Source organism: Myxine glutinosa, chromosome 7, assembly GCF_964187855.1.
Source record: "Myxine glutinosa chromosome 7, kmMyxGlut1.1, whole genome shotgun sequence".
In the NCBI taxonomy this organism is placed as follows: Eukaryota; Metazoa; Chordata; class Myxini; order Myxiniformes; family Myxinidae; genus Myxine; species Myxine glutinosa.
The window spans coordinates 68,951,611-68,973,812 of record NC_136267.1 but is presented as its reverse complement, the minus strand read 5'-3'; the positions used below and the strand labels follow the sequence as shown (position 1 = coordinate 68,973,812).

Below are 22,202 nucleotides of genomic sequence, written 5' to 3'. Positions count from 1 at the left end.
AGTGACACGCCCTCGGCTCGTTAGCTCCGCCCCAGATGGAATCGGTCCGCCCTTCTGATTGGGTGCGGGGGGGTTACCAGGCTCCGCCCTTGACGAGGAGCTGACAGCCAGCCCCTCTGGTAACCCCGTGGAGCGCCGAGCCGGTGTGAGGACGCATCCTCCCCCGCGCCGCCGCGCCGCCCCCATCTCCTCTGTTGTTGTAGTTATAGTTGTGGAAGAAGATGGAAGGAGGTATGGAAGATGGAAGGAGGTATGGGAAAGGTCCTAAACTCACTACTGATGCCATATAATCACATTCTGGTGCAACGAAGAGTCATAATTAATGGAAACGAGGCCTTAACTGACATAGACTAAGAATAACTAGCAAGATGTCCGAAAGTTGTCTACGTGTGGTGCGGTGGACCTGGGCACGACATTTAATGGGGGAATAAGGGGGAGGTCGGCTCTACTGATTGTTGTTTACAGACAATGGGACTAGGGAATGGGGGATTGGGGATAGTTGGGGAGTATTGGGGAAAATAGGGGAATATTTACAAGCGGATATGGAGGCCAAATTCCATATTCGCAACAATATATATATATATATATATATATATATATATATATATATATATACTAGCAGAAGTACCCGGCATTGCCGGGCGGGGGAGGGGAGGGGGAGGGGAAGGGGAGGGGGAGGGGAGGGGAGGCGAGGGGGAGGGGAGGGGAACGGGGGGGGGAGGGGAGGAGAGCGGGGGGGGGAGGGGAGGAGAGCGGGGGGGGGAGGGGAGGAGAGGGGGGAGGGGAGAAGAGGAGGGAGGGGGGAAGGGGGAGGGGGGAAAGGGAGGAGGAGAGGGAGGGGAGGAGGGAAGGGGAGGGGAGGGATATAGATGGTTACTGGCAATTCATCACATCCACAAATGACGTAATCCACACAATTTATGTACTTTAGATAACGTTAATAGGAATACATGGCCGTGTAGATGGGAAATACAGTTTGTTTGAAATAAATCACAAATATCAGATGGTTTTTAAAATTTAGAACTATTCTCACTCAGAGTTAAACATCACCGCAACATTACGCGGTTGCTTCAGCGTTTTCTGTGAATTATATGTCATCATTGTGAGATTTTTTTGTATTTTTTTTTTTTGAAATGAGATTTTTATATTTTAAAAAACGGCAAAAAAGCATCATAACAGCTGTGAAAAAGCATCAAAACAGCAGTGAAAAAGCATCAAAACAGCAATGTAAAAGCATCAAAACAGCAGTAAAAAGCATCAAAACAGCAACAATTGTCCGGTGATTTTTCAATTACCGCAGCTAAATGTGTCGGAGTAATTAACTATTTTCCTTCGTGCCTTTTTGTGTGTTTTTTTTTATACACATAAATACATAAAATCACATAAAATACACATAAATACACATAAAAATCAGATCAAAATCAGAATTTATATTCTCACAATCATCACAACACACCAGACACGTAGTTAATTATGCAGTGCTTCCTTGTAAACAATGTTCTTTGTCTTTCCTTGTTCGGATAGGATGTATAGATTGTTCTCTTGTCCTACCCGACTACATCCTATGTATAGTTGGCCATGGGAGAAGCACGGGGAATCAAGGTTCAGTCCGACCACCTTGAGAGATTGTCCTTGCGCCTTGTTGATGGTCATGGCAAAGCTGAGCCGTATGGGGAATTGTAGCCTTTTGAACTCGAATGGCAGATCAGATGGTATGATTGGTATCCTCAGAATGAAGACCTGTTCCCCGCTATAGTTTCCCGTAAGTATGTTGGCCTCAATTACGTGAGGCATCAACTTTTTGATAGCCAGTCGTGTGCCGTTGCACAGTTTTGGGGGATCGATATTTCTCAGGAGCATGATTGGAGCACCTTCCTTTATATGGAGTATGTGGGGAGGCACACCCGGAGGCTGTAACGAATTGAGGAACTCTACCGGGTAATGGACAGTCTCGTGGTCGTTTTGGATTGAGTCGACAGATCGGTAAGTTCTTAGATCCCCAGGAATAGTCTGCAGAAGATCCAAATTGATTTTGTCCACTGCATCGTTCTTTGGGGCTAGAATTGCCCTTTCACAGAGCCAGGAGTGATTTCGGTAGTTGGCGGGGATGTTGGGGAAGACGTTCGCCTTGAGTTCATCAGCCATGGTGACATTGTTGCCGCATGGTACGATGTCCAGTCCATCTTCAGGGCACGTCTCCAAATCTCCGTTTCCGATCTGTAACAGCTTCGCTGAAAAGGCGCCTGCGGCTACAACTCCATGAAGGGTGACACGCATGTTTGTGCTGAGTTTCAACTTCGTCACTTTTGACCATAGAGGAGATGCCTTTATACAGGAACGAAGTTCATCTGCCTTGGTCCCGCGTGGTATGACAGGCAGGGTCTGTCGGAAATCCCCTGTCATCAGAAGAGTAATGCCTCCCATGACAGTCTGATCATTTCGAATATCTAGCAGTGTGCGGTCAACTGCCTCCAGTGCAACTCTGTGAGACATTGTGCACTCGTCCCAGACAATGAGTTGGCATTTCCGAAATACCTCTGCGACAGCCGATGACTTGGAGATGTTGCACATTGGCTGCTCCATGTTAGTGAGGTTGAGGGGGAGCTTGAAGGTTGAGTGGGCGGTCCGGCCCACGGGGAGAAGAGTGGCAGCAATTCCGGAAGAGGCAACAGCCAGAGCAATCATCTTTTTCTGCCTGATTTTTGACAGGAGGAGGTTCATAAGGAACGTTTTTCCAGTGCCTCCAGGTGCGTCCAGAAAGAACAATCCACCTTCAGAAGTGTATGCTCGCCAGCACTTGCATGTAGATCTGTTCTTGCTCCACTGTCAGTCTTGGCTCGTTTTCATTTATGTAGTTTTCCAACTCTTGTGGCGTTGTATGAAGTCTCTCGGAGTACTTCCCGAGCCAGGTGATTCTGTTGTTGTCGCTGTGTTACAGGAAGGCCAATGACCTCCAGTGAATGTCCTCCAAGAGAAAGCAGTTTGTCTTCTATGAGTACTAAGGCTTCATTGTAGATCGCATCGGAGTAGTCTGCTTCAGCATGAACCTGTCTTGCCCTGTGGAGAATGTCCTCGCGGAGATCGTCACGATGGTTATTCCACAGTTGTACCGGATTGGAGAGACCGCAAGTTTGTAGCATGATGGCAAAGAGATTTCTCAACAGGGCTGGAGAGCGTGAGACTGCTGCTTCTTCTAGAGTGGCATCCCAGTGGCTGTCATCCTCCAGAAGGCCATGCAGGTGGCAGGCTTGGCGGAAGGTGTCGCAAACCTGGCCGTTGAACGTTCTCAGTTCTTGGAAAGAGATGGGTCCTTTGACATGATGGAGTAGAAGGCGCAGGAAAAAGCATTCGAAATTGTTTGGATGTACAGTGTAGACTCGTCCAATTGCATCTGAACGGCGAATGTCGGGATGTCCCACAACTCGTGCTCCTTGTGTACGTCTTTTCCACGTCTTACTGCCAACCACCCAGGTGTAGTACTGTGGGATTTCATTGTAGATGAGTGTTTTGGCGAATTCGTCTTGTTGACACAATTGGAAGAATGCGGTAAGTGTAGTTGAACTTGGTGGTTCTGCTGCTTTTTGCCTTGCGTTGCCTTCTGTGAAATACACTCTCTGGCCATTCTCAAGATGTACGGAAGGGTGTACAACGGTTGGGTAGCGTTCGTGGATAGGGAAATTGAGAACTCTCCAGATAGCTTTGTTAATACTGACGTAACGCCCCAGCTGATATGACTCGATCTCGTCGTTTTTGTTCCTCTGAAGGCCGAACATCGCCATGTCCGAACCTTTGTTGACATATTTGCACACGTATTTGATTGATTTCACTGAGTTGCAGAACTCAACATTGAGATGAGCCTTGAACATTTTAGAGAGAAGTGGACAGTATGGTACAATCCATCGGTGGTCAACGTCTATGCTTCTGGTCTCGGAAATTGAAATAGATGTTTCAGATCCACCGCTTTCAGGCTTTCTCCTCCGGTAAAGTGGGTATCCATCCAGACCAGTCTGCGTTTCCTTGAGAAATGCCCTAGGATATCGCTTGGTGCATTTACCGTCCTTCATACACGGAGACGATGGATTCAGCCGGCCGCAAGGGCCATGCACCATCTGCGTTTTGACGATGTTGAACAGCTCTGGATCCTCATCAGGGTTTGGAAGTTCAGCACTGATAAAAGAGTCTACATTGGAAGCGTGGATCTTTTCTTCTAGCCACACCAGAATGTGGGCATGGGGCAGGCCTCGTTTCTGCCATTCAATGGTGTACATGAAGCATCGGACAGTCCCGAAAACTTTGCCCTTCTTAATCGTCTGCACGAGTTCCTTCTGTTTCTGGTGGAATACCCTTGCGACAATGTCATGGCGATGTGTTGGCTGCTGGTTGATCATCAACTCTCGCTTAATTTCTTCCCACTTCGGATTACAGGTGAAGGTAAGGAAAAGGTCGGGGCGACCATAATTGCATACATATGCCATCGCATCCTGGGTCCACTCGTGCATGTATCGGAGACCTCCGGTGAACGTGTTTGGAAAGATGACCAGTTGTCCCATGTTCTGAACATCTCCGTCATTGTTGACAGCATCCCTGAGGTGTGCGTACGATTCTGCCCTCAGTTGACGTTGGTGGAGCCGGATAAAGAGGAGTCTCTCACTTTCGATTTTGGCATACATGTCGACGATGAACTGGTGGAACAGATCACGGCACTGCAGTATATGATTCATGGAATTCTTTCTGACCATGATGTGGAAGGCATAGAAGTTATTCGCAGATACTTTCTTTCCCCGGCCGCCAGCTTGTTCAACTTCAAAATGATAGCCATCTTGTCCTTTCCAGAAAATCAGAGGGTACTGGAGGGCGTCATAGAATCGGTGAGTCTCCGAAATCCGCTTCGTGCTGTTGTCGCGAAGATGCAGGACGATGTCGCGATTGTTGTACTGCTCTCCTACCATGAGAACTGCAACGTCATTGTTGACTGGCTCGTTAAACCGACGTTCGTGCTCTCCGTGAGGACGTTTGTCAGCTCGAATTACGACCTTGTAATCAGGTGAAGGCATTCTCTCCAATGTCGACTTGAAGCTGTTGACCAGCGCATTATTTGAGTGGAGCATATCTTGTAAGGCGAGGATTAGTTCAGAGCGTAGGTTGGGGAAGTTCTGTCCTCGTCGGGCAGCTTCTTCTCGGTGGTCACCCATAAAATAGATTTGTAAAAATTTCGGTTGCTCACCTGGTTGAGGGTGGATAGAGCCAATGAGGTGGTATACCTGGCCTTGCACCTTGAATGTAGGCATGAATCCTTGCTCAGTGACGACGCGATCTGCTCCAAACGAAGTCATTTGGAACGAAGAGTTGTAATTACGGATTTCCTTCAGGAAGTGTCTGGATTGAGTCGTAGTTGATTGAAGTAGTTCTTTCAAAGGTTCCGGTGGAGATTGGAGAGAAGGCAAAAGGACATTGCCTCCCCTGCAACACATTCCTGGTGTTTCTCCCTTCCATTTCAAGGCATGGCAAAACTGACAGGGGAACGACATGGAGCCAATATCAACGTTTGAGGAGTAGTCAGTGTTCGGATTGTAACTGAATGCAGCCTTCTCCCATGCAATGGCCGGCTGCCATCTGCCTGATGGTTGCCAGTTGTCGAGTCGTTTTTGGCGCTGTTCTTCTGTCTCCTGCTGTCTGGCCCTCGCCAGACGTTGTTGATTGGCGTTTAGACGTGCCTCTGTCTCATCTTCTGTCTCTCGCTGTCTGGCCCTCGCCAGACGTTGTTGATTGGCGTTTAGACGTGCCTCTGTCTCATCTTCTGTCTCTCGCTGTCTGGCCCTCGCCAGACATTGTTGATTGGCGTTTAGACGTGCCTCTGTCTCATCTTCTGCCTCTCGCTGTCTGAATCTAGAGACACGTTCTTGATTGGCTTGTCGATGGTGAAAAGTATCTTCATCGGCTTCATGGAGTCTCCGATCAGCGATTTTCCTTGCTTGGGAGGTTGAACGTGACAAATTTCTTTTCTTCGGTGCCATTGCCTTTATCACAGTCAGTCTTCCAGTCACTCACTCGTAGACAAATTCAAAATACCAAATTCAAAATACTCGTAGACAAAATACCACGTTTACACGTGGTAAGAAACGACGCAAACGCACGATTGCAACTCTGCGTCGTGTCGGCAGCGTGGCCAATGTGGCCTCATGCTCCCAGGTGATTGGCTAACTCGAGCTCGAGAGAGGCATAATGCGCTACGTTATGGCAAAAAATATGGATCTAAAGATGAAAGAAAAAAAAACCTATGTGGTGTGAATGGCAATGTTCCTCACTGAAATGTGAAAAAACGCAATCGTTTTTTGCGTTTTTTGCGTAACGGCAAGGAACATCACGTGATCGCTCCGATCGAATCAGCGTGCTGCTCTGCCACCGCCTCAGATTCAGTGTATAATATTCCTCGCTGAAAAAAAATCTATGTGAAACATGCTACTATCTATGCTAAAACATGCTACATCATGCTAAATGCTAATCATGCTAAAATCTATGCTACTTGCTGTTATGTGAGTTTATGGCGGGAAGGAACATCACGTGATCGCTCTGAGCGAATCAGCGCGCTGCTCTGCCATCGCCTCAGATTCCCTGTATAATATTCCTCGCTGAAAAAAAATATGGATCTAAAGATGAAAGAAAAAAAAACCTATGTGGTGTGAATGGCAATGTTCCTCGCTGAAATGTGAAAAAGCGCAATCGCTTTTCGCTCTGAAATACATGCGAACGCGTAACTGAGTTAATGGCGGCAAGGAACATCACATGATCGCTCTTAGCGAATCAGCGCGCTGCTCTGCCACTGGTCAGATTCCGTGCATAATATTCCTCACTGAAATGCGCTGAGGTAAAAATATGGTAAAAAAAATGATGAAATTTTTTTTTTTTTAGGTCAGCCATGTTCTTCCCAGGCTCAATGGCCATGTCTGTGCCAAATATCAAGTACGTGAGCCTCTCCGTTTAGAAGTCTATCGGTAACATTACACACACACACACACACACACACACACACACAAACTGTGTTTTATATATATATATACACGAGTATATATATATATATATTGTTACAGACGTGGCTTGGATGTTATTTACCGAGCGGTTTTATGGTATGACCACGTCTGCACAAGTTACCCGATTGTACTCGAACGTTGACGAAGCCGCGCGATGCTGGCTCAATAAGAAAAAGAAGACACCCGGCTGGATTACAATAACACAATACGACACCAGGGGTTCAGTTCTCAAGACCTCCGGAGGAGGTTATATTAAGGCGGAAGGTTAGATTACAACTACAAGAGGGACAGCATAGAAAGACAAGCACTTAGACACACTCTTATATTAACCCCGGACAGACGACAGACAAACGGGACAAGGCTGACTCACACGGGGGTTGATGAAAAGGACAGCGGGTATCGATGGCTCAAGGTGCACTCTTGGCTCAAAGCAGGGTCCAGTACGGTCCGGTCCGGTCCAAAGATGCGGGGAGGTATCGTCGCGCTGGGGGTGGCGGTGGCTTCCTCTGCTCTCCGTAGTTCAGGCGCATCTGACTCAGCGCTCGCAGGTGGCTTTCCTTCTCCAAGCTGGGTGCGCATCTGACGTCACATCCGGCGCGGGGCCGCGTATATCCGGCGGGGAGTGACACGCCCTCGGCTCGTTAGCTCCGCCTCGTGGAATCGGCACGTTGCTTCTCATTGGGTGCGTGCGGGGGGGTTTACCAGGCTCCGCCCTTGACGAGGAGCTGACAAGGAGCCCCTTCGTGGTAACCCCGTGGAGCGCATGGTCTATGGCGCTAATCGAGCCGGTGTGAGGACGCATCCTCCCCCGCTCCGCCGCCATCTCCTCTGTTGTTGTTGTAATTGTTTGGGGAAGAAGATGGGAGGAGGTATGGGAAAGGTCCTAAACTCACTACTGATGCCATATAATCACATTCTGGTGCAACGAAGAGTCATAATTAATGGAAACGAGGCCTTAACTGACATAGATTAAGAATAACTAGGAAGATGTCCGAAAGTTGTCTACGTGTGGTGCGGTGGACCTGGGCACGACATTTAATGGGGGAATAAGGGGAAGGTCGGCTCTACTGATTGTTATTTACATGCAATGGGACTAGGGAATGGGGGATTGGGGAAAGTTGGGGAGTATTGGAGAAAATAGGGGAATATTTACAAGCGGATATGGAGGCCAAATTCCATATTCGCAACAATATATATATATATATATATATATATATATATATATATATATATATATATATATATATATATATATATATATATATATATATATATATATATATATATATATATACATACATATTGTTACAGACGCGGTTTTAGATGTTATATTGACCGAGCGGTGGTGTATTACCGCGTCTGAACAGTTACTCCCCGATTAGCCCGATTCCACCCGACGTTGACCAGATCGCCCCACAGATATTCAATCGGGAAACCTCTAAAGCGACCGAAAGAGAAGGAAAAGAGAAAAAGACAGAGTACGGAGGAAGAACAGATTTATTATACACACACAAGCAAAAAGGAAGAGCGACCAAAATTATTTACAAGCAATGGATGGAAAAAACAGTCACACAGTGCATCGTTAGCTTATTCTACTCAATTTACTTAATCCCAAGACAACGAGTAGGACAGGACGTTCACACTTACACAGGGGATATTGCAGGCAGGTAGGGCTTGAGGTGGGTTGCTTGAGAGGGAGGCAAGGTCGGAGGAAGCAGCTCTCAATTCCTCGCGGTTTTGGCGGGGAAAACCCTCCGTCGCGTATCCGCTGCTGTAGACGTCACGCGCTGGCTCGGCACACCTGCTCCTCTCCTGGTGGAGCCGTCTCCCTCTTTTCAGCGCGTCTCTCCAAAGCTGGTTTCCTTTGCGAGTACCTCTCCTCTTTGGCTTGGAGCGTTTCGCATCTCACCGCTCCCCTTGGTGCCGCCTCTTCGCTCCTCTCCCAGGTCATCTCCCAAGTCATCTGGTAAAGCAGTCCCTTACAGTCGCTTTTATCACCTCGGGCGGAATCAAGCCGCCGGCGGCGAGGGCACGCCTACCGGGTCGCTCACCGCGGTGCTGATTGGCCATGCGACCCTCTGGCTCACTCCTCCCCTCTATGACGAGGTGGAGACACGCCTTTCTTCTCCGAGATTAGCACATGGGCAATGGCGGCTTGCGGGATTGAACACAACTCCCACCCTTTTGAAAGGAACTTTGGAGAGCGGAGATGTTTGGGGAAATTGCAAGGGCCTATGCTTATTTTGTTTGATACAATGCAAAGTCAATCTAGTGGGAAACACATATTTAGCCTACATAGAATAAGGAAATACACTATTTAAAAAGATATATCGTGACCTGCGTGTAAGTTTCATGGAATTAACTAGGAGGACGGCTGCGACCATTATTTACATTAACAGGGTGTTACACATATTTTTGTAACGTTCACATTGTAACGTTTTCACATTCGTTACACTTCCTCCAAAATTGTTACACTTCTCAAAAAAAAACCGTTACACTCACTTCTCAGAACCGTTACACTATATATATATATATATATATATATATATATATATATATATATATATATATATATATATATATATATTATATAATATATATATATATATATATATATATACATATATATAATATATATACATATATATATATTGCCAATATATATATACAGACTTGTATATACTAGGGCATTGCCCGTACTATATCTATATCTAAAATTATATCCCCCCCCCCTCTATTTACATGAAATGGTTTGGTCCAAAGCGAACGGCTTGCGAGTACGGTGACAATCCCCCCCCTCTATTTACATGCAATGGTTTGGTCCAAAGCGAACGGCTTCTGGAGTTTGGTAAAGAAATCGCCATCGCGTGCACAAACGCGCAGGAAAGCGAATGAATCGCAAATTCGGTTTTATTAGTTTTAAAACATAGTTTAACGCCAACATAGTTTGCAAACGTGAAATAAATGAATACGCTGTCAAATGTGCCATCCGAGGCAGAGTGTGTCCTCCACGTTCGGCACACGCGATCGTTCGCTGCTCTCTGATTGGTTGAATCGTTTTTTGGACATAGCTCGGTAAGTAATTGTCCGATTAATATGAAACCTTGAAAAGGCACATCCTCGGGTCCCCAGCAATATACCTGGCAAGTTAAAAGTATATCGGACCCGTGGACCCGTGGTTGTCGAGAAACAGCGGTCACAGACAAACAAACAGACGTACAAACGTACAGACGTACAGAGATTACTGGAATTATAGATAGATATATTGGCATATAAAATATATATATATTGTTACGGTACGCGGTTAAGGATGTTATATTTGCCGAGCGGAGGCTCCGCGACCGAACAGTTGTTACCCGACTAAACCCGATTCACCCAAATGTTGGCCGTATCGCGCCACAGATATTCAATGGGGAAAAGACTAAGACGACGAATGCAAAGAGGAAGAAGAAGACGTACAGAAGAGTAACGGGGTTTATTATTATTTACACACACATAATAATAATGAGCAGTCACGGGTATTTACAGCGGACATGAAAACGCAGGTGACACAGTGAAAATTACTAGCTTATACAGACTTAGTTACTACCCAGGACAGCACGAACAAAACAAACTCACGTACGCAAATGGGGAACTTGCAGGCAGGAATGGCTGGAAAGGATGAGCAGGTGGGATCACAGGGCACAGCGAGCAGGTCCACTCCGGCCGGGAAGCGGGGAGCCGGCAGCTCCTTGTAATCCGCTTTACAGCGCACGCCGGCAGCTCCTGGTATTCGGCTTTACAGCGCACGCCGGCAGGGTCACTCGCTGCCCCGTCAGGGCTTCACGCGGCTGGTTGAAACGGGGCTGGACTCATCTGCCATATCTCTTTGCAACTCGTTCGTAAAAGTTCCTCTGCTTTCTCTTGGGCCCTTTCTTTGTCGTGTACCTCTCCACACAGCTCAGCTCGTATTCCCTCCTCTCACTTCTCTCCAGCGCGGGACTGACACGCCCTCTTCGGTTTCGGTACCGCCCTCCTCCCCCGTGCTCTGTTTCGTGACCTTGTATGGTAATCCCACGGGCTTGTCTCCTTATTTGGGCATCGCGCCGACGGCACGCCCCTCGTGGCGAGCCACGGGCTTGTTTCCTTATTTGGGCATGGGGCTGCACAGCCCCGCCCTTCGTGGCGCGCCCTGGGCTTGCCTCTCCCTGACGACCCCGCCCCTCCTGTTCAAACAGAGCACGGAGCACATATTCACTATAGCAGCGAATTGAGAGGGCGTGCACCCCACGCTTGTGAACTGCTTTACCCACAGATGGAGAGTTTGGCTGGGAAATGGAATTATTGAAGGGGAGCTATTCTAAATTGATTCGGTGCAATGGAGTGTCATTCTAATGGAAGACGAGGCCTTACTCTAAAACACATAATAAGATATAAGCTACTGAACAAGGGTTTTATCGTGTCCTGCAATGTGGTGTTTATGGAATTAACTACCGAGACGCCCTTTTTATCTTTACACAACTCCGGAGGCAGGAGGGGCCATATCCAAACAATGTTCATCACCATTTCCAATACAATACAACACAATCAAAAAATGCAATCCTCATATCCGCAACAATATATATACAGTATATATATATATATATATATATATATATATATATATATATATATATATATATATATATATATATATATATATATATATATATATATATATATATATATATATATATATATATGTATATGTATATATATATATATATATATATATATATATATATATAATATTATATATACATACATGCATACATGATGTTTCAAAAGAAGTGGACTATTTGAACGTTTTCTTGAAGAAAAATTACAAAAGGTAGCAAGTTCGAAGAACTCATACTGCCTGTAATTGACATTTTCAATGTGTGCTTCACTTCTGTTCAAACAGGCTTTGATCCTGACTCCAGAATTCTCCATAACTCGTCTGCAAGTGGCTGGAGTGGTTGACTGATGGTAGTCCTCCACTTCCTGCTTCAGAACAGCTCGGGTTTGAGGTTTGTTGGCTGCTCACTGTTGATTGTCACCATCTTACCATTGATGCCCTCGAACCAATACGGTCCCAGCATACCCCATCTGGCATTCAATGCACAGAAGCAAGTGGACTTGGGTCCCTTGAGAGATATCTCAAACACCTCCTCAAGAGGCTCAGCACCCCAGAAGATGTTGTGATTGTTGATAGCCCCATTCAGATGGAAGTGTGCTTAATCACTGAACCTCAAGGAGTTGATCCAATTTGGTTACCTTTCCATTCGGTCACCGAAACAATCACATATTGTCACTCATCTTGCCATGTCATTCAGAGGTAGTTTATGCCTTACAGATATAATGTCGGGGTAGAGTTTGAGTTCAAAAGTGGAGAATGCACCACACAGATGAGGCTGAGATCGCCAGTTCTTGGGAACGCCGACGGTGGGGTGTCTTCGGACTTTCGATAGCAGAATCTCTCACAAGAGAAATGTTCCCTTGGTCCTTGGTAACACTTTGTGGGCGGCCACCCTTTCCTTTATTTTGATTTTCATGCTTTCATGTGCTTGGCAGTGCTCCACAAACTGCTGAATGCTCCCATTGGAAAGTCCATTACAAGTGTAAGCATTGTAATTCTGACAGTATCGTCGGCGCACCTGCATGTAGGAGTTCGTCTCAAACCACAAAGTCATGATTTTCACTTTTTGTTCCACTGTGAACACCATAGTTGACTTAGGGTCCTAGTGACTACTTCTTAGAAACGGCATACCACCACCACCATAACCTGCAAGAGAGGAGGGTACAGCATGAGAAACAACAGAATATCAGGCTGCTAAAATAGTTCACTTTTTTTGAAACACCCTGTATACGTATGTATGTATACACAGTACATATATACATTTAACTCACTTCTTATTTGCCGTCACACACATAGTTAAGTGTCCACATGTTAAGTGAAAAGCTCTGTATCAAGTAAAACAATGAAAATCACAACACATGAGCAGTGGTTTAATTTACTGTGAGTCTGGGTAGTTACCAGCGTGCAGACTTCTCTGAAGAACAAGATATGTAACGTTGAACCTGGGCCTGGTTCACACCATACATAGCCAGCCAGACCAGGCTGCCTCCCAGAAACAGCGTCCAAAAGGTGTACCGCTGAGTTGGATCTGGATTGAAGCTGTGGGTTTCCAGGAAATACAATGGTAGACTTTCATTAACATACCTGCAACAAATGTGAGTTAGCAAGTTCCTTTAAGAGGGTTACCTCTTTGCCAGTGGAAGCATGTTTTGTACAGGTATTTAATTCTCAAGATTTCGTGAAAATATTCTCAAAAAGGGAAAAACAAAAAATTAACTTTAAAAAAACTTTTTTTTTACTTAAAAAAATCCTCTGTTGCATGGACTTCTTCTTCAGACAGTTTCTGTTTCAAATCTGGCATGCTCGCAAGTCTGCACTCTTTGTGCCGTCATCCAAAGGCCTCGATGGTAGCTCTACTTTCCTTGATGCCTTTAATAACCCTTCTTTTCCTAGTCACGATGTCTGTCATCCTCTGACAGAATTCGGAATCCACAAGATTAATTTGGTATATGGAGAATACCAGCTCACGGCCATTAACTCTTCCTTGTCTGTACCCCACATGGGTTCTGCTGCTCCCAACGCATGTCCAATCGCTCCACCGCACTCTCTGCCACCCCCGCTGCGTGCACTGTCCCCTCTCCCTCGGCCTTCACCACATTGTACAGCCCCGAATGTATGCCCCACTGTATGCCCACCACTCCTGCAGCCCCCATCACATACCCCAACCCCATGCACCACCCACTCTTCATCTCCTCCTCTTCCCCAACACAGTATTGTCCACCAATATTCAATGTTTCTGTTCTAATATTCCTGATCTTTCCATTCAGTTTACTACTGCAGCTCCAGATGTTGTATGTTCAACAGAAATGTATCTCTCACAGGATGTTTCCGATTCCTCTGTGTCCCTCCCTGGCTATCCTGTTTCCCTAGTTTTGACCAGCCCCACCACTGCTCCGGAGGTGGTGTTCCTGTGTATGTCAATAAATCATTGCTCATTCTCATTGCTCATTGTTCATTGCCCACACTAACCGCTCCGAGCCCTTTATAATAATTCTGGAAAACCTCTCCGCAACCAGCTATTGTTTGTCGGTGTAGTATAAGGTCCACCAAATAATGAGGACGCCATATTGACCTCTATTTCTTCAAATACGGATCAACCTGTAATGATCCATCTCAACATTCTGTTCCTTATCTGCAGTGATTTCAAATTTCACCATACCAGCTGGCTGGGCATTAGCTCTGTAACAACCAGCCATGACATTGCAGCAAAGGCCTACTGCAACTCTGTGGATCTGACCCAATCAATAACCTTCCCAAACCAGATCTTTGCAACTGGTAATCGTCCCTCCTGGACCTAGTGATGACTAACTTTCCGTCCAATCCCTCCTGTTCCTCTTCTGCCACTACTGGCCCTTCTGACCACTTTCTGGTCAGAGCCAATGTCGCTCTGGCTATGTAAAGGGAAAAACCTCAATGATGTAGAATGCCAATGATAAGGGATTGCAACGTGCTCTTTCTCAAAAGGATTGGGCTATCATCTTTGAAGCATGTGATGTTGATTCCTCCTGGGAATATTTTCACAAAAGCCTCTTCTCTCTCCTGCGCTGGTTCATTCCATTCTGCCTGCGACGAGCACATCTATCCTCTGGTGATGCAATCTGCCATTGCTACTCATTTCAAGTTTTCCTGTCTTCAAGCAGCCTCATCTATGACCATAAGATTGCCGGTCACTCAACTCTGGCAATGCTGATGCTCCTCTCTCAGAAATGGTTCGAGGCCTTAAATAAAGAGCTCAAGACTCTCTCATTCATCATACCTCGGGCATTCGACACAGTCTGGCATCCTACTTTACTTGCCAAGCTCCCTTCATGTGGCATTCAAGGCTGCCTTCATTTCAGGATGTCTGACATCCTCCACTCAAGCAGTTTTTGTGTTGCTCTCAATGGAACCATCTCCTCTCCTCTCCTCTCCTCTCCTAGTGGACGCTGGAGTTCCCCAAGAGAGTGTGTTGGGCCCAGTCTATTCTCATCTACATAAATGACCTCTCTGAGATTCTAAAAGACCTCTCTTGCTTTTTGCAAATGACTACATTGCGTCATACAGTACCCCATCTCACTGCTAGGCAGAATACAGCTGCATCACTCACTGCTGATCTGGAATTGATTATACTACCAACGGTACCCGCCCTATGGGCGGGGCTTCAATTGGGAAGCCCAATGAAAAGGCAAAATATCAGAAATTGAAGGCTTTTTTTATTTTAAACGATTCATATAAACATCCGTTCAATCATATCACACGCAAATCATCAAAATCTAAACAGTACATGGCGCCCATTTTGAAAAAAGATTGAATTCTGCAAAATGGAAGCAGCCGCTACACGTCTTTCTCAGTCGCATGTTTATGTGTGAAGAGTGCGCGCCGAATCTGTAACACGGAAGTGGCCGCTACACCTGTTTCTCAGTCGCTTTGCACACACTGCCATGTTACTTCGGAGCCGCATGTTTATACAGGAAGAGTTTGTCAGGAGTCGATCTACTCTCTCCTGGCATGTAGAATAAACAGTATTTGCAGAATTTCAACAAAAGCCACATCACTGTTCATATCGGTAAATATTATTCCATCGTGTTTGGAAAAACTGGAAAATTGGAAAACTTGGAAAAAATATATAGCCTATTTTACTCCCAGGGGTCCCAGGAATTACCCACCCAAAATATCGTTGCGATCGGTTCAGCCGTTTTTGCGGTACCTGCGAACGGACGGACGGACATTTGGTGAATTATAGTAAGATACTGGTATAATAAATGGAACAATATCCTTAAATCCCAGAAAATCTAACCCTGTCACTCCAGAAGGATCATCAAAGCAACACACCTGTCTATTTCCATGGTCAGTCACTGGAAGAGGTTCAGTCTCTTGAACTTCTATACTTCACCATTAGCCACCACCTTTCCTGGGCCAACCATGTCACAAATATTGCCTCCAAAGCCATACTCCATTGATCCAAGTGTTTCCTTGGAAAATCAGAGCTACTCTCAGTTTACAAGACCTTTGTCCTTAGCTCAATGGAGTACTCTTCTCCCCTATGGACTGGCACACCAACATCATATCTGTCTCTCCTGGATTCTATGGAATCTAAAGCTTTCAACATTATTGGAATCTCTTACAAGGAGAAACTGCACCTTTTAGTTAACTAGGAGAGGAGAGGAGATGGTACATCTTACACTCCGCAGACAGTGCATTGCATCACAAAGTGTGCTGTCTCTCTGATGGATGTGAGGCTCGGTGGTTCGGTCTTCTAGTATTATTTGGTGACCTACAATATCCCAATGGTGTCTTTCCCCAAGAGTAGATGAGTTACCGCTAGTAACCTGGATAAAAAATTGGACCCAACTTGCACCAATATGAGTTCTCTTACAAGGAAATTCAATGCAGGAGGAAGCTATTAGTCCCATCAAAGCCTGTGCCAATGTTGCCAACTTGTGGTTGTTCGTCCATGCTCTATCATTTATAAATGTTGCTCTATCACAAGTAAGGATATATTTGGTATGATTCGGCCAGGATTGTAACGAACAACCTCCCAGACTCAGAGATGATGCTCCAACCATTACACCACTGAGTCTGGTTCCCTCATGGCCAACCCCACAAGAAGGGTGGATTGATTGTGGCCATTGATGAAGCAGTAGTACCAGTTTATTTCTTATCAAGATGTATTTATTTTGCCGTCTTACTCTCCAAAGTTAATCCTTCCTCCATTGTACACTGCTTGCCACACTTTTTGAACACCACCAACACGAAAGATGCCCCGGACAGTGAAGACCCAGAATCCAGACATCATAAGAAGTGTCTGAAGGACATCTGTCCATACGACTGCTCTCATTCCTCCCTAGGTGCACAGAAAAACAATGATTGATCATCAAATACATGTCTAATAATCCATGAAGGGGAGTTAAAAAGTTTTCCCTTCAAATCATGGATTTTTATATACACAATGCATTCAGAAAGCATTCAGACCCTTCACTTTTTCACATTTTGTTATGTTTCAGCCTTATGCTGAAATCGTTCAAATTCATTTTTTCCCTCATCAATCTACACTCAATACCCCATAATGACAAAGAGAAAACAGGATTTTAGAAAGTTTTGCAGATTTATTTAAAAGAAAAAACTGAAATATCACATTGACATAAGTATTCAGACCCTTAACTCAGTACTTAGTTGAAGCACCTTTGGCAGCGATTACAGCCTCGAGTCTTCTTGGGTATGACACGACAAGCTTGGCACACCTGGATTTGGGGATTTTCTGCCATTCTTCTCTGCAGATCCTCTGAAGCTCTGTCAGGTTTGATGGGGACCGTCGGTGGACAGCCATTTTCAGATCTCTCCAGAGATGTTCGATTAGGTTCAATTCAGGGCTCTGGCTGGGCCACTCAAGGACCTTCACACAGTTGTCCCAAAGCCACTCCTGCGTTGTCTTGGCTGTGTGCTTAGGGTCATTGTTCTGTTGGAAGGTGAACCTTCGGCCCAGTCTGAGGTCTTGAGTGCTCCGTTTCAGGTTTTCATTAAGGATATCTCTGTACTTTGCTCCATTCATTTTTTCCTCAACCCTGACAAGTCCCCCAGTCCCTGCTGCTGAAAAACACCCCACAGCATGATGCTGCCACAACCATGCTTCACCGTTGGGATGGTATTGGGCAGGTGATGAGCGGTGCCTGGTTTCCTCCAGACATGACGCTTAGAATTGAGGCCAAACAGTTCAATCTTGGTTTCATCAGACCACAGAATCTTGTTTCTCACAGTCTGAGAGTCCTTTAGGTGCTTTTTTCAAACTCCAAGCGGGCTTTCATGTGTCTTTCACTGAGGAGAGGCTTCCGTCTTGCCACTCTGCCATAGAGCCCAGATCGGTGGAGTGTTGCAGTGATGGTTGTCTTTCTGGATGTTTCTCCCATCTCCACACAGGATCTCTGGAGCTCAGCCAGAGAGACCATCGGGTTCTTGGTCACCTCTCTTACCAAGGCCCTTCTCCCCCAATTGCTCAGTTTGGCCGGGCGGCCAGCTCTAGGAAGAGTCCTGGTTGTTCCAAACTTCTTCCATTTAATAATTATGGAGGCCACTGTGCTCTTGGGAACCTTCAATGGAGCAGAAATTTTTGTTGGAGGCTTCCCCAGATCTGTGCCTCGACACAATCCTGTCTCTGAGCTCTGCAGGCAGTTCCTTCGACCTCATGGCTTGGTTTTTGCTCTGATGTGCATTGTCAGATGTGAGACCTTATAAAGACAGGTGTGTGCCTTTCCAAATCATGTCCAATCAATTGAATTTACGACAGGTGGACTCCAATCAAGGTGTAGAAACATCTCAAAGATGATCAAGAGAAATGGGAGGCACCTGAGCTAAATTTCAAGTGTAATAGCAAAGGGTCTGAATACTTATGTCAATATGATATTTCAGTTTTTTCTTCATAATAAATTTGCAAAACTTTCTAAAATCCTGTTTTCTCTTTGTCATTATGTGGTATTGAGTGTAGATTGATGAGGGAAAAAATGAATTTAAACGATTGCAGCATAAGGCTGCAACATAACAAAATGTGAAAAAAGTGAAGGGGTCTGAATACTTAATGCACTGTAAATATTTTGCATACAGAATCGAGGCTCGTGTAAGATCGAATAAATTAAACATGAAAACATGCACAGACACATAAAACATGCAATAAAGGGAGCGGGAGACAAGAGGGGGAGAGAGAGGGAATCACACAAGCACAACAACATAAGAGAACAGGGACGTCTGTAGATCTGTGGAAGGGGGAGGGCTGGGGGAGGAGGGAGGGGTATGGTATAAAGCAAAGGAACACTTCTAGGAATTTCAGGAAAGAAGTTGGGGATTGAAGGAGGGGGATTTGGGGTGTTTTATCGGGGGTAGAAAAGATCAAGGTTTTGGATGGGGGAAGATAAGAGATGGTGGTGATCAGCTGTTTTAAAGACCTGGAGGGAGGAGAGGGATTGAAGAGAGTGTGGGAGTTTGTTCCAGAGACAGGAGAAAAGAGGAATGAAAGAGTGAAGGTGAGCAGAGAGTCTTGATTTTGGCAGTTTCACCAGAAGAGGGTTGCTGGCAGATCTTGTGCGTCCTGCAGGAATATTTGGGGGACAGAGCACAGACAGAGCAGGGGGAGCAAGGCCGGAGAAGAGTCAGTAGAAGACAGAAAGACCACCTACCTTCCTGCGGTGAGGAGAGAAAGGCCCACAGAATCAGCTTCATCACGGGAGATTCCAATGATTCTGAATGCTTTGGTTTCAACCGCGTGAAGCCGAGCTCGATGTGAGGCAGGAGCACCAGCCCAGAGGGGAGAGCAGTATGCCATTGAGCTGCGGATGAGAGCTTTGTATGTGGTGAGGAGCTCAGAAGTGCCCAGAAAGGACATCACACGACGGAGAATGCCCAGTCGGCAACTGTCTTTGGAGGCCAGCTTGGAAATGTGGTTTTCCCAGGAAAGATCATGGCAGATAGTGAGACCGAAAAGCTTGAGTGACAGAACTTCTTCAAGAGGATTGTTCAGAAAGTAGATGGGAGGGTTGTCCAGAGGGCCTTTTCGGAGAGACAAAGTGAGAGTGTGAGATTTGTTAGGATTGAAAGACATGTTCCACTTGTTTGACCAGTTTGTGATGTTGTCCAGGTCTGCAGAGAGTGAAGAAGCTGCTGCCTGCCGATCTGAGGGTTGCGATATGGAGCAGCAGAGAGTGGAGTCATCAGCAAAGAGATGACGAGGATTTTCCAGAGAGATGGAAAGATCATTGATAAAGACCAGAAAAAGCACAAGGCCCAGAACACTGCCTTGAGGAACTCCAGCCTGAATGGGAAGGGGAGATGAGAGAATTCCATTCAGGGCCACATGTTGACTGCGACCAGAAAGGAAGTCTGCAAGCCATGCGTGGAGGTTTCCATGTATACCATGCGAGGAGAGTTTGGTGAGCAGGGCGGGGTGCCAGATCGTATCAAAGGCACGAGATATGTTAAGGGAGACAGCTCTGATTTCCTGTTTGGCATTGTGGACCTCCATCCTTTGTTGAGACAGCAGAAGCAGCATGTCCAGAGTGGAATGACCTGGTCTGAATCCAAATTGATGATCGGAGATCAAGCCATTGGAGAAGAGGAAGGATTTGATGTCAGAAGCAATGATCAAATCCATGACCTTACTGATTATTGGGAGCAGGCTGATTGGTCTGCAGTTACAAGGATCTGTTTTTGCACCTTTATTATGAAAAGTGGTAATGTTGGCTGATTTCCAAGCATATGACAGAGGACCTTGAGCAAAAGAGAGAGTGAAGAGAATTGAGAGAGGGTGTGAAAGAGCGGCAGAGCAGGATTTTAGGACCCGTGGGCTGATGCTGTCTGGTCCAGTTGCAGAATTAGGGTCGAGGTTTGACAGAAACTTCTTCACCTTGTCAGGAGAGGACACAGAGTTCAGGAGCAGCTGGGTTCGACTGGGTAAGGTGGGTACAGAGAGAGATTGGTTTGGGACACAGGATTGTGAGGCAAACACAGAGTTGAGGCATTCGGCTTTGTCACGTGCGGTGTCAGCTGTGCAGCCATTTGAGATCAGGAAGGGGATGGAGGGGGAACAAACACCAGAAACAGATTTGCCCAGATGCCACCAGGATTTGGAGGGAGACAGGTTTGAGAGTTCAGTTTTGAGAGCAGAGAGATCGTGTTTCCTGGCTCTCCTGAGGGTAGACACACACTTGTTCCGAGGTTTATGAAAGGAACTGAGATTGCCTTCAGTTAGATTAGCCTTCCAGGAGGTGAAGGCAGGTTGTTTCAGGGCAACTGCCTCACCAGAAGATTCAGTGTACCATGGACGGGAGGAAAGATATGACAACTGAAGACAAGATGGGATACATCTGTGCATGAGAGAGACCAATTTACTTTGGAATAATTCCCAGGAAGAGTTGATGTCAGAGGCAGTGGAGATGGCAGATCAGTCCAGATGATTGATTCAGCAAATTGAGGCTGCTGCTTGAAGACCATGCCAGTCGGCCTGAGTGAAATGCCAGACTCGTCGACGCTGAGGAGGCTCTCTGAGAATGGCCAGAGAGATATCCACTTCAACATGCAAATCATCAGAAGAACCGATTCGAGCAGAAGAAGAGCAGCAGACATTTTCAGGGAAGTTTGTCATAACCAAGTCTATAAGAGAATATGCTCCATTGACTGAGATCCGGGTCGGGAAATTGACAGATTGTGTCAGTCCCTCTGGACATGCTGCTTCTGCTTTCTCAACAATGGATGGAGGTCCTCAACGCCAAACAGGAAATTAGAGCTGTCTCCCTTGACATTTCACGTGCCTTCGATACGGTCTGGCACCCTGCTCTGCTCTCCAAACTCTCCTCCTTTGGTATCCATGGAAATCTCCACGCATGGCTGGCGGACTTCCTCTCTGGTCGTAGTCAACGTGTGGCCCTGAATGGGTTTCTCTCATCTCCTCTTCCTGTTCAGGCTGGAGTTCCCCAAGGTAGTGTTCTGGGCCCTGTGCTTTTTCTGGTCTTCATCAATGATCTCTCTGACTCTCTTGAAAATCCTCTCTATCTCTTTGCTGACGACTCTACTCTCTGTCGCGCCATTCCTCATCCCTCAGATCGGCAGTCTGCAGCCTCCTCACTCTCTGCAGACCTGGACAAAATCACAGACTGGTCAAACAAGTGGAACATGTCTTTCAATCCTGACAAATCTCACACTCTTACAATGTCTCTCCGAAAGGACCGACTGGACAACCCTCCCATCTACTTTCTCAACAATCCTCTCCAAGAAGTTCTGTCGCTCAAGCTTTTGGGTCTCACTATCTGCCATGATCTTTCTTGGGAAAACCACATTTCCAAGCTGGCCTCCAAAGCCAGTCGCCGACTGGGCATCCTCCGTCGTGCGAAGTCCTTCCTTGGCACACCTGAGCTCCTCACCACATACAAGGCTTTCATTCGCAGCTCAATGGAATACTGTTCCCCCCTCTGGACTGGTGCTCCTGCCTCACACCTTGCTCGGCTTCACGCTGTTGAGGCCAAAGCTTTCAGAATCATTGGAATCTCCTGCGATGTAGTCAACGCCGAGGGCCTTTCACT

General features: G+C 46.2%; 1 protein-coding gene across 1 annotated transcript in view; it reads right to left on the bottom strand.

The window, feature by feature from the left end:
- The window catches only part of LOC137430757 (sodium/iodide cotransporter-like), a 127,601-nt gene that overhangs the window by 86,245 nt on the left and 19,154 nt on the right, over nt 1-22,202 (bottom strand). The window contains exons 5-6 of the mRNA XM_078781825.1: nt 16,833-16,987; nt 13,063-13,203 (exon numbers count right to left, since the gene is read on the bottom strand). Of these exons, the coding sequence (XP_078637951.1) occupies nt 13,063-13,203; nt 16,833-16,987 (296 nt within the window). The remainder of the gene's footprint in view (nt 1-13,062; nt 13,204-16,832; nt 16,988-22,202) is intronic.